General features: G+C 35.8%; 1 protein-coding gene across 3 annotated transcripts; it reads right to left on the minus strand.

Annotated features, from left to right (window-relative positions):
* Positions 1-608: 608 nt before the first annotated feature.
* On the minus strand, positions 609-5649 carry LOC120151015 (acetyl-coenzyme A carboxylase carboxyl transferase subunit alpha, chloroplastic-like). 3 transcript variants are annotated; one of them, XM_039163572.1, is made up of 12 exons: positions 5562-5649; positions 4811-5166; positions 4657-4731; positions 3977-4084; positions 3682-3842; positions 3478-3592; positions 3239-3393; positions 2949-3000; positions 2796-2864; positions 2423-2500; positions 1221-2350; positions 609-786 (listed from the first exon to the last, which is right to left on the minus strand). In XM_039163572.1, the coding sequence occupies exons 2-11, from the start codon at positions 5135-5137 to the stop codon at positions 1274-1276; spliced, it is 2217 nt and encodes a 738-aa protein (XP_039019503.1). In that variant the 5' UTR covers positions 5138-5166; positions 5562-5649; the 3' UTR covers positions 609-786; positions 1221-1273. The 3 variants fall into 3 exon arrangements, with proteins under 3 accessions (XP_039019503.1, XP_039019502.1, XP_039019504.1); XM_039163571.1 differs by having other exon boundaries at positions 4811-5150; positions 5562-5582; XM_039163573.1 differs by lacking the exon at positions 5562-5649 and adding an exon at positions 5302-5420.
* Positions 5650-13596: the final 7947 nt, after the last annotated feature.

The raw sequence follows: 13596 nt of genomic DNA on the forward strand, positions 1-13596 counted from the left end.
TAGCAGTTTAATGACATAATAAATATTTTAAGTGTATTTTACTCTTTATATAAATATAAAATGATCTTAATATAATAAAATATATGAAGGCATAATTTGATACACGAGTTATAATAAGCATGAGGAATCTGCCGTGTGCTTGATGTATGTGCATTAGAGGTAAAAAGGACAAATGAAACCAAATTTTCCATAGAGTACAAGTTCTACACTACTACCTGGAAAACCAATCATTCATATATTGAAGAGATTGCAAAAACAAGAGATTAAACCTATTAAATCTTATGTACTATATATATTATATCGACAATGATATCAACCGTACTAAATTCAATTTGTTTCTTTTCACTTTTTATATTGAATATCATGTAACAACGCAGATAAAACAGGGTGTGTGTGTGTGTGTGTGTTATTCCTGCATGCCATTGGCTATCTCAAACGATCACATAAGCTAGACCATGTTCGTTGTCTATGAGTAAAGAGAACACATTCTACAGATAAATTGGACAGAAACCAAATATCCAAAAGGAAAAATAATTAACATCCCTAATTCAGAATGGAGGAAAAAAAGGTAAGAGATTCAGTAATACGCGATAACCAATCGGTGTTTCTCATAGATGCAAAACCTCGTGTCCTCTTACCTGCAGGTGACAGCGGAGGATTTGGTGGCTCTTACAAGGCTTGAATTTGAATCATTCATCTGATGCGATTTTAGTTCTTCAATCAGACTTCAAGCACCATCTCTTTCTATACCATCTACCTCGGTAACATTCTCACAGAATCAAGATCCTGTTGAGTACAAGTCAATGGAACCGATCAAATAAATTACCATCTCTTTCTATAGGCGTAACATTTAGATGCTATAGTTTACGTAAGGAATAACAAAAATGCCAATGAAATTAGACAACTTTTATAAATACTAAATAGCATATTTTCCCCTAACTGTCGTAGACCAAAAAAATTAATAAATAAATAATACTAAATGCTATTTGAGCGTAAACTAGCTATAACTATACCTAACTAATAAAAAAAAAAGCTATAACTATACCAAACTAATATATAAAAAAACTATAACTATGCCTAAAGCTTGTTCTAAATTGTATATATCCTTAAGCATCCAAATAAATAACGTCTGGAATCTCAATTATTCATCAGAAAATTAAAGCATAAGAAAAAAGAAAAAAAAAAGAAACACATAATGTATAATGCGAGGATCTACATACACTGAGCAAAGCTGCGGTTTGCACCCAAATTGATCTCTATTTTTCTAGGTTCCTCATGGTTCCTTTTGCAAACTTCCAGCAGAAGATTGTACCATTTCAAAAAGTTGAGCCATCATCTCTTCATGTTTCTCTTTTAATTCCGAAGAGAAGATAACTTTAGAAAGTCTTTGCTTAATCTCTTTTTGTAGAGACTCAATCTTACTTTTTGACTCGGTACCAGGTTTGTTTCCTGCCCTTAAGACCTCCAGCTTCAACAACTCAATCATATTTTTTAACTCAGATGAACTGGCAACATTTTCAATTTTCTTGTTAACTTCTTCATTCAAATCATCCACCTTATTTTTGAAAACTGAGAGTGAAGCATTCTCACTAACGATTTTTGCATCAGATTTTACAACAACAACATCCAAACCAAAGGACTTGAGAGCACTAATCATTTCTGATTCTATCTCTTTCTTCATATTGAGAACTTTTTCCTTCATCCCTTGATCTAAATCTGCAAAGATGGACGAACCAGAATTTTGAACCTCAGCCTTTATTGCTTCGAACTTCTCTTTTATCTCAGGCCGACTCATCAATTCATTAAATTTCTTATTAACCTCCTGCTTCCGTGTAGCAGCATCCAAGAGACTATTTGCTTTCGAAAACTCCTTCAACATGTCAAGCTTATATTTGAGGGGAGAATAATTTGGAGCAGCTGATAGATTCTGGTTGAATTCATCTTTAAGCTTCTCGATCTTATCCCATGTAGCAGGATTCATGAGTTGGTCCCTGGAATTTACTTTTGAAACTTCTCCTGTCAACATCTCAAGCCTGTCCTTCAAGCCCATGGCTTTGATGGCCTCAGAGTATTCATGATCAACCTCCATTTTCAATTTTTCTATCATGTCCTTTAGAGCCATATCAGGAGGCTTACTGGAAGATTCCTTGGCTTTCAAGATTTGCTGTTTAAGTTTTTCAACCTCACCTTCCAACTCTGCATTTGAGGTTCTACAAACGGTGTCTTCTTTCTTTTTCATATTCACCTTCTTGTTGGGATCTAACTGTGCATTTTCTTGGAAGCCACCCAGTTTTCTGAATTTATGCATGCGATGGTGTAATAGCGCTTCAGTGTCCATTGCTGTGAGCTCCTGCAGAATAGATTTTTGTTAATAATGTTATAATACAATACACGATAGAGAACTACTGCTAGTGGAACTCACATCCATTGACTCGTTAATTGTGGCTTTAATTTTTTGTGAAGTCCAAGCTGGATTTGCATGGGCACCACCCAGTGGCTCCTATCAAACATATAAGTATGTGTCTGATGCCATGGAAATTAACATGAACTTCCGAAAGGAAACAACAATCTAGAGCAAATTCAACCATTAAACATGTTGAAATATAAATACTTCGAAAACCAAATACAGCATTTTTGTCAAACAAAAGATAGATGATGTGCTAAGAACAGTAGCAAAATGGTTGTAGTAGATTTATTATATTTTTGTAGCGAAACCAAAACAGGAAAAAAAAAGAGAGAGAAAAGGCACAAGAAAACTAATTCACTGAAGACATGAGAGAAACAATTTTAATTACCGGAATGATTCCATCACAAATTTGCAACCTACACAATTCTGGGGCAGTAATCCTCAGTTTCTCAGCTGCCTGTATATATATGAAAACCTATAATACTCTTATCAAAGAAAGAAAATTACTGAAAGATGAACCTGAAACCAATTTCTTTCAAACCTTTGGAGAAGCTTTGGCAGTCTTCCACAATATTGCAGCACAGGCTTCTGGACTATGCCATTAAAAAATTCAAATTAGAGAGAAAAAAATAAATAAAAATCAGCACATGTAGAAGTGGCATATAAAAAAGACCAATAAATACAAGGAATAACATACAATCTTAGTCAGGTACAATAAGGAAAAATAAGGTTTTAACAAATTGCAATTTCAGACATTGTGCGGGTTCGGAAGCGCAGATTGTATTTATTTAACTGATATTCACTAAAAACAATATTGGACAACTCCAATACCTGGCAACATAAAAGACTGCATTTTCCAGCATGAACAATTTATTAGCACAGCCAATGGCCAAGGCACCACCAGAGCCACCTTCCCCAATAACAATAGAAACAATTGGGACCTTCAGACCAAACATGGTCCTCAAATTGTGGGCAATAGCTTCACCCTACATGAATGTAATGCATAAAAATCAGTTGTGCTAACATTAAAAATAAATCCGGTATGCTTCAGAATACAATAGTCCTCATACTTGACCCAGCTCCTCAGATTTAAGGTCAGCATATGCCCCTGGAGTGTCAATAAAAGTAACTATAGGAAAACCATGATGATCTGCATAATACATCATGCGCAGAGCCTTCCTGTAACTGTAAGCATTTCCTAAATATCAGTTAAGAGTTACATAGATTCCCTCTTTCAAAGGTAAAATTCAACATGCAAGTTTCATTAACTTTACCCATGGGGTGTTGGCATTCCAAAGTTACGCTGAATATTCTCTTTAGTGTTTCTACCCTTTTGCTGACCAATAAACATGTATTGCCTACCATCTATGGTTCCTAAACCAGTAACAATAGCCGGATCATCATACCCTGATCGATCTCCATGAAGTTCCACAAACTGAACATAGGAGAATATACAAGACATTTATTAAAACAAGTTTTCACTTTCCACACACTGGACGTAAAAGATAATGTTGAAGAGAAAATGCATAATTTAATATCTGAACATTGAAGGGCGTGCAACCACCAAACCTTATCGGTCATGCTAAATACATGATCAAGGAATGTAGGTCTGTTGGGGTGTCGGGCAATGTTCACACGTTGTATAGGGGTCAGATGTGTGTATAAGTCCTTCAGGGCCTGAAATAAATAACAGACTGGACAAGAAGAATTAACCGGAAACCACAAACATGGTGACACATCAATATATTTGACAGCGCATCAACATGAAACAGTGCACAAGCCTTTTTCAAAACTTTGAATTAAGCTCAGCCCTTGTTAAGGTATCAGGCTTACAGCAGACTTCTAGATAAAGAAGAATCATAGATTCTGGAGTTTTAACACTATAGGATTTCAGACAAGGATATACAATGTTCAGCTATTGATAATCCTCTGCAATAAGAGAATGAATCCAAAACTAAAATCAAGTACTATAATAAAATTCTATATAACCAACAATTAATGTCGTAGAGAATGCAACATTAGAAATTTTTTATCAGCCATTATTAAGAATATAACTTCCAGGTCTAATATTCGGTTTTGAAATAATTAAACTGAACACAGGTAAACATATTCCATACTAAACTCGACTCTCATTAACAGGCCAAATAGGTATTGACTCAGATGATTATATAAACATATAACTAGAAATTTTATCACTTCATGGAAGCAACTATAGTACTCTCAAATTGTCTTAAACATGATAATTGCACCTGTTGATATTTATTCTCCAATAATATAATCTGATCACTGAAGTCCAATCCAGTTTCATTTGCTATCCTCCTCACCTGAATATCAAATAAGCACAAAAATTTGAAGCAATCACGAGCATAACAAAATCGACAATCACTAAAAATAAGGAGTTACGTCAGTCATCTTCTTCTCGAAATTGACAAGGGGCTTCTCGAAATCCAGAATAACAGGCTTTTGCTTTTCTTTCAAAGGCTTGAAATGGGAAAGATGAGTTAGGACTCCGCCTTTCACATTTGGATCCGGATCTGCAGGCCAAGGGTATTCATGCTTCTTCACTTTCCTCAGCTTTGCTGTTACAGTTGCACCCCTTTTTGTCACCGCATATCGTGACTCCCCTAGATTTTTAAGAGGGATGCTGCTCAAACCGTTACTGGAGCTTCGGAGAAGATCGGAAGCTGAGGTTTCAGTAAGTGCAGCTGGAGAATACGTCATCGAAGCCATCACGCTCTGAACTTAGATTTCTCCCAACTCTTCACGAAATCAAAACAGTCAAATCTCCAAATTTCAGTCTAATGAGTCAATTTTCATGAAATAATCTAAACAATACTGCTAAGTAAAAGTAATAATAATAAAGGAAGTTACTAATTTAGCTTTCCAACTGTTACACAAAGTAGCATTTTGATTTTTGATCTCTGAATTTCACCTTAAAAAAATCACAGAATTAATTCTTATGAACACTTGGCTTGCACTTACATTTAAGCTGAATAAGCCCATTTTAAACTAAAAAAAAACAAACAAACAAGAAACCTTGTTCCCCCCCCCCCATTTGCTCAGCAACCAAGAAGACAGTGACGATATATAAATCAGAAATTATCAAATAAAATTTAAGGAAAAAAAGAGCATATGAAATTAGTAGGAGAATTACCAGAGAGTGAATCGAAGAAGAAAGTTTGAAAAGGCTGGAGAAGAGAGATGGAGTATTAAATTTGAAAGGGGGGAGAGAGAGAGAGAGAGAGAGAGAGCTTCGTGGAGATCGCCAATCGAAATTCCTTGTTTTCTAATTAATTTATTTTTATTTTTAAAAAAAAATATGAGCTTAGATATGGCGATACTTATTATGTGACAGAGAAAACAATCAGGGATATAATGAGCCAACAATTATCGGTTTGGCCGTTTGAAGGAGAGAGGTGACTTGGTCTCTTCCTTGCACGTGTCGCACGTGAATTGGTATGCATGTGAAGTTATCGTGTGCATGGTATGCATGTGTGGATGGAAGCTGCTAGCAGAAGTAGTTGGGCTGAGTGCAAAGGCTGTTAGTAATTAGTTTTCAAGTTGTTAGGCTGTTTTGAAGTTAGTTACAAAAGGTGTTATAAGTATGTGTAGCTAAGATGTAAATCGATATAGTTTGCTTAATAAACCAATTCTTGATTTCAGTTTACATTTCTCTGGTTTAAATCACTGCAATATCTAATATTTGTCTTCAATAAAATAATCATATCTTAAACTCCCAATATCGAATTGATGTTATTCAAAAGGCGTTGAAAAGCTAAGAGATAAAAAAATAATATCCAAGAGATTTCAAGAACTAAATATGTCTCGATCCCATAAAAAAAGGGAGACAAATTGACTGTTGTTCTTTATCCTTTTTCCATGTTTGCTTTAATATTTGGATCGACCAAATGAACTGAGATGTCAATCCATGTTCATGTATAATATAATGCACACCAAACCTCTTGTTCAATGTGACATCTTCAATGGTGAAGGCTCTTACTTGGGGTCGAGGTAATACCTTACATATTTATGCTTTCCACGAATATAGTTAATTATGACCTTTAGATACCTGACTTTGTTGTAAACATCTCAGATTAAGCTCATATGAGTTTTTTGGAAATTGATTAGTTGCTACGATGAAATGGCGCTGTAAAATTTGTCGAGAATCTTATCAAACTTATGGCCGTGCTCACATCAAATAAGGATAGAATAATGATTTTAATTTGAAAGTCACAAAGTAGAATTTTTTTTGAAAGTGAGAGGATAATTTATAATTATTTCATAAATATTTAATTATATAATTTGCAGGATCCAACCTTAATATAGCTCTGTCCTGTAAACGAGCATGCAGCATCCCAGAAAGTTGGGAAGGTGTAGCAATTTATGTGGCACTACACAAATAAGCATTTAACTTGGAATACGTTTGTATCTATATCATATTTGTTTGGAGTATAAACTAGATCTGACATAAATTAGAGATCTAACAAAAAAATCTATAGAGAGGGGGTGTTATAAAAATTATCTATAAATTTATCTGAAAATTTTATTCTATTATCCCCAGGTCAAGTTAGATTAGAGATTTTCACCCTCCATCCAAACTCGATCTGACACAATCTATTCCTATATAAAATCAAATCAGAATCTAAATTTTATTTAAAAATTCAACCTTTTTGGATTGAGTCAAATCCAAACTTATTAATTTTGAGTTAAATTGTCATTCCCAAGTACAACTTATGTGATTGAATGTGTGAACATTTGAAACATTTTGTTGTATAGGCATGTTGGGAAATAAACGAGAACAAGTAATTTCCCTATAACCAGATTAGTGAGAATGTGAAATAAAAGAGGAAAAATAATACCCGAAATTGATAACGAAGTTCAGTCAATTGTGTCTACGTCTCCGGACTGCTGCAGATTTTTTTAATAAGATAGAAAATTTACAGGTGTTTACAAAACACTCACTACTCACAAGAAAACTCTCTAGTATTGGGAGAAAGAAATGATTTGAGGGATTTTGGGATGATTTTGAAGCTAAATGAGCTAGGGTATTTATAGTTGAAGCTTAGGGACTAATCTTTGAAAATACCGTAAAGTGCAATGACTAAAATTGCATTTTTCCTATTTTTATTTCAAACAAAGTGGTTGCCTAACTTTGAATTCTAAACAACCCCATTAATGCTTCCAAATCGCCGGCTGTTGTGCAGTCATTATTGATTTTTTTTTTCAACAATGTCGGCTGCCACTTGAATATTCAACAATCTCCCACTTGAAGACTTATTTTAATCTGTCTTCACACCTCGATCAATGCAACATCATTTCTGGTCTTGTTACTCTAGCATGTCAACTGAAGCTGAACACAACTTCAGTTTATCCGTAGTCACCGTCTTTGTTAACATGTCTGCCAGATTTTGAGCTCCACTAATCTTTTCAAGTTTCAAAATCCATTCTTCCAGAAGAGACATGATAAAATGATATCGCAATTGTATATGTTTTGTCCTAGAATGAAAAGACGGATTCTTTGCTAGATGTATAACACTTTGACTGTCGCAATACAAGACATATTTTTCTTGTTTCTTGCCTAACTCTTCCAAGAAAATTTAGAGCCAAACCATCTCCTTGCTAGCTTCCGTAACAACGACATATTCTGCTTCAGTTGTGGAGATATCAACTATCTTCTGTAGTTGAGAAACCCAACTCACTACGGTTCCTCCTAGAATATAGACATACCCTGTAGTGCTTCTTCTGATGTCGACATTTCCGACTAAGTCAGCATCTACATAGTCTGTCAGTATTGTATCTCCACCTTTGAAACAAAGTGCTTTGTTTGTGGTACCTCGCAGATATCTGATGATCCATTTGACTGCTTCCTAGTGTACCTTGCCCGGATTATTCATGTACCTGCTAACAGCTCCCACTGCATGAGCAATATCTGGTCTGGTACAAACCATGGCATACATCAGACTTCCAATTGTTGAGGCATACGACAACTTCATCATATGTGCACGTTCTTCCTCCGTCTTTGGTAACTGTTCTTTGGAGAGTCTGAAATGAACACCAAAAGGTGTACTTACTATTTAGCATCTTGCATGTTGAACTTGGAGAGTACTTTGTTGATGTACTCAGCCTGTGATAACATCAAAGTCCCCGACTTTGTGTCTCTCTTGATCCTCATCCCAAGAATCTGCTTTGATGCGCCCAAATCTTTCATTACAAACTGCTTTGACAATTTTTGCTTCAATTTATAATCTCTTGCATGTATGAGCCTACAACGAGCATGTCATCAACGTACAACAATAAAATAATGAAGCTGTTGTCGAACCTCTTGATGTAGCAACAATGATATGCTTGACATCTGGTAAAACCACTGCTACTCATGAAACTATCAAACTTCTTGTACCATTGTCTAGGAGCTTGTTTTAAACCATACAAGCTCTTCTTCAACATGCATACCAGGTTTTTCTTGTCTGCCTCTATGAAGCCTTCTGGCTGCCTCACATATATTTCTTCCTCCAAATCACTATGAAGGAAAGTTGTCTTTACATCTAACTGCTCAAGATGTAAATTTTCAGGAGCTTCTTTTTGCTGAAAACCTTTGACAACCAATCTTGCTTTGTAGCGTTTTCTCCCATCGTGCTCTTTCTTGATCATGTAAATCCACTTGTTGTGGAGCGCTTTCTTGCCTGGTGGTAATTCAGCTAATTCCCATGTCTGATTTGACATAAGCGAGTCCATCTCATCTTTCATGGAAGACTCCCACTTGACTGAATCCTCCAATTGTATTGCTTCATCACAACACTCTGCTTCACCATTGTCAGTCAGCAACAAGTAGTGCAAAGAAGGCGAATAATGCTGGGTTGGTTTAGGAATTCTGGAGGAGCGTATCAGTTCTGGTGTGTCTGGTTCTTCTTGAACTGCTTCAGGACTGATATGAACATCATTTCCAGAAATCTCCTCAAACTCAGCAAATTCCTTTGTTTCAGCTTTGGTATTGGAGCTACTTGATTCTATGGTTGCCCTGTCTTTGTACATCACATTCTCATTGAAAATGACATCTCTGCTTCTGATGATCTTCCAATTTTCATAGTCCCAAAACCGGTAACCGAACTCATCACCGCCATAACCAACAAAGGCACATTTGTTGGACTTAGCATCAAGTTTACTTATTTCAGCAGAGTCTATGTACATAAGAAATACAACCAAACACTCTTAAGTATGAAAGGTTTATTTCTTTCTTGCTCCAAACTTCCTCTGGTATTCTGCCATCCAAAGGAACTAAGGGCTCACGGTTGATCAGGTAAGCTGCAGTGTTGATAGCTTCAACCCATAGAAATTTGGATAATCCCGCATGTATCCTCATGCTTCTGGCACGTTTATTCAAAGTTATGTTCATGCGCTCTACTACGCCATTCTGATGTGGTGTCATGGGAACTGTTGTCTCCATCTTTATCACATTGTTTGCGCATAAATCTATGAATCTTCTATTTTTGTGCTCTCCTCCATTATCAAACCTCAACCGCTTGACTTTCAAACCAGTCTCATTTTCCACCATGGTTTTCCATTTTCTGAAGGTATCAAAGACTTCTGATTTCTTTTTCAGAAAATAAACCCACACCTTCCTTGTAGAATCATCGATAAAGGTGACATAATATATTGAGCCTGCAAGAGATGAAACTGGAGATGGTCCCCATATATCAGTATGAACCAACTCTAACTTTTCAGCCTTGGGTGTCTTTCCAATCTTTGCAAAACTCACTTTCTTTTGTTTGTCAAAGATGTAATCCTCACATAGTCCGATATCTACACTCTTTAGATCCGACAGCTTCTCTTTTGACAAAAGTGTCTTCATCCCTTTCTCTCTCATATGACCAAACCTTTGGTGCCATAGGTTTGATTTTCCATCAGCATCTGCTGCAACAATGATATTCTCTAAATTTGAGGCTACATAGAGAGTACCAGTCTTCTTACCACGAGCAATGACGAGTGCTCCTTTGGTAATCTTCCATTCACAGCCTGAAAAGGTTGTACTATAACCTTCTCCATCAAGTTATCCTACAGAAATCAAATTTTTTTTGAGGCCAGGAATATGTCTCACTCCTTTCAGCGTCCAGGTGGTCTGGTTTGGCAACTTTAATCGGATGTCTCCTTTTTTGACAATCTTCAAGGTTTCATCATCAGCTAAATGAACCCTCCCCAAATCACTACTGACATAGTTCTCAATGATTTCTTGGCATGGGGTGGAGTGGAAAGATGCCCCTGAATCCAAGATCCATGATTCAATCAGACTGTTGGCGCTTAAAATCATGGCATCACATGTCTCCTCTGTCACGTTTGCAGATTCCTGTGCACCAGTATCTTTCTTCAATGCTCGACAATCTCTTTTAAAGTGACCCTTTTTACCACAGTTATAACAAGTAAAATCTTTCTTCCCCGTTCTTGATTTTTCCCTTCTGGATTTGGATCTGCCACGATTTGAATTTCTTTCTAAAGTTCTCCCTCTAGACTCCGTGTGCAAGGCTGAGGAGGTTGATGTTTCATCTGATTCTCTCCGTCGAAATTCTTCACTCAATATCAGATCCCGAACATTGTCGAATTTTAATTTGTTGTTATCCGACGAGCTGCTGACTGTTGTAACAGTAGCATTCCAACTGTCTGGTAGAGATGATAAGAGAATTAAAGCTCGAACTTCATCATCGAATTCAATTTCCACTGAACTCAACTGAGTTGTGATTTTGTTGAGTTCATTTAGGTGTTGAGCCACTGATGCCCCTTCCGTCATCCGCAAATTGAATAATCGCATCATCAAATAAACTTTGTTTGAGGCCGATGGCTTCTCATACATACTGGAGAGAGATGCCATAAGACCCGCCGTGGTCTTTTCCTTTGCTATGTTGAAAGCAACATTATGGGATAACGTCAGTCGGATAACTCTGAGGGCTTGTTTGTCGAGAAGAGCTCAGTCTTCATTCTTCATGCCCTCTGGTTGCTTTCCTGAGAGACGTTGATATAGATTTTTCTGGTACAGAAAATCTTCAATCTGCATCTTCCAAAAGCCAAAGTCCGCACCATTGAACTTTTCAATTTTCACCTTCCCTTCGTATACAACCATCGCTCCCACTCGAATCTGGCTTCGTTTGGATCGTTTTTGACAATTCTTGCGAACCACCGTGTATTAGAACACCTCCGTCAACAAATTCGTATCGCTGACAAAAATTTTTTACTATTCACGAAATTCACTATTCATGTGAACAGTAATGAACAATAATGAATAGTAACCTTTTAAAAAATTGACAAAATTCACAACCAAAAGCTCTTATTACCAGTTGTTGGGAAATAAACGAGAACGAGTAATTCTCCTATAACCAGATTAGTGAGAATGCGAAATAAAAGCGGAAAAATAATATCCGAAATTGATAACGGAGTTCAGCCAATTGTGCCTACGTCTCTGGACTGCTACAGATCTTTTTAATAAGAGAGAAAATTTACAGGTGTTTACAAAACACTCACTACTCACAAGAAAACTCTTTAGTATTGGGAGAAAGAAATGATTTGAGGGATTTTGGGATGATTTTGAAGCTAAATAAGCTAGGGTATTTATAGTTGAAGCTTTAGGACTAATCTTTAAAAATATCCTAAAGTGCAATGACTAAAATTGCATTTTCCTCATTTTTATTTCAAACAAAGTGGTTGCCTAACTTTGAATTCTAAACAACCCCATTAATGCTTCCAAACCTCCGGTTGTTGTGCAGTCATTATTGATTTTTTTTTCAACAATGTCGGATGCCACTTGAATATTCAACAAGGCAAACATACATGAATTTTCATTTCTGTTATATAGAATGCATTTCTTATGTGGGTGTAATTGGTATAAAAAAATTAAAATATTAGTCTCACATGAAGTTATCAAATGATATCGGTGGCTAAAAAGATTATTGTTTTTTTTCTAAAGGTACTCTCAGATTCAAGCAGCTATATTTGTAGGGTATGTGCGTTATACAAAGAAAATTTATGAACATATGTTATAGAGTAATCATCCCATATTATTCAAAAAAGAAAAAATGTTATCCTCACATATTCAGTCAGCATTTTAGTATAAGTCAGCTCAGTACTGCAAAACACTTGCCTTTAGTGTTCATGTTGTTGACATAGGAAGCAACTTGTAAACTCCCAAAGAAGGCTGTGTGCATGCGTGTCAAACTGAGGCGGATCCAGATATTCAATATTTAGTGCTTCAAATGTTCTCATCCTTGGAAAAAGAAAGCATCTTTACAAGTATAATCTATAGTGAAACAACACAAGAATCTTGACATGTACATTATTTCTGGCCTGTTACTATCCTGGTGTTATCTGGCTGGTGGTTTAGGTGATTGTCAACAAGTAATGAAGGATACAGCATTCTTCATTCGGATCTTTTGTTTTGTATCATAATTTGCATTTATGGTATTCTTCAATATCGCAATCTACTGTTGGTTTTACAAATAAATGTTATGTCTTATATATCAACTATGAGATAAAGTAAAATATGCTTCCTATTATGTGAATATATCAGGGCAATCCGGGTGGTTGTCGTCTGAAAATTTTAAATTTTTTTGTATTTTCTATCGATAATATGTTTTTATCCTTATCTTGTAAAATATTATAATATAAATTTATCTTCTAACATAAATTTCTACGTTGGTCCATGCTTTCAGAAATGGAAGGACTTGAAGGCTGCAATTGCTGCTAGCCTGATGGATTCTTCCCCCGCCACAGCCCGTGCTGAGGCTGACAATTGACAATTGTTGGTGCCAGATTTTAGATTGTTTGAGCAAACATATTTTGCCTCCAGGTTGTGCTGTATATACATTCATTACACATTTTCAAGTAAGAAATTAACATTAATTGTTAAAAACTCTTTTCTGAGATATATATATCTCTTCAGTTATGCAGATAGACAGGAGTTCCTTTAACTGTTGTTCTTCTTACACTCCTTGGGGTAAAAACAAAAGCCATAACTGAGGTCAGGAAGTTGCTGATTTCAGTTGTCGATGTGATCATCTTCTATCTGATTGTAAAACATGATGTATAAGCTCCAGTTAACCTTTAAATCTTTTCTGGATAATGTTTAAAACATAATGTATTAAGATAATGTTTGGATAAAAGAAAGAAAGAAAGAAAAGAGTATAATTGTTATATCTCCTTTAATTCTTTTC

The sequence above is a fragment of the Hibiscus syriacus genome, unplaced genomic scaffold (genome assembly GCF_006381635.1).
Source record: "Hibiscus syriacus cultivar Baekdansim isolate YM2019G1 unplaced genomic scaffold, ASM638163v2 tig00111027_pilon, whole genome shotgun sequence".
Lineage (NCBI taxonomy): Eukaryota > Viridiplantae > Streptophyta > Magnoliopsida > Malvales > Malvaceae > Hibiscus > Hibiscus syriacus.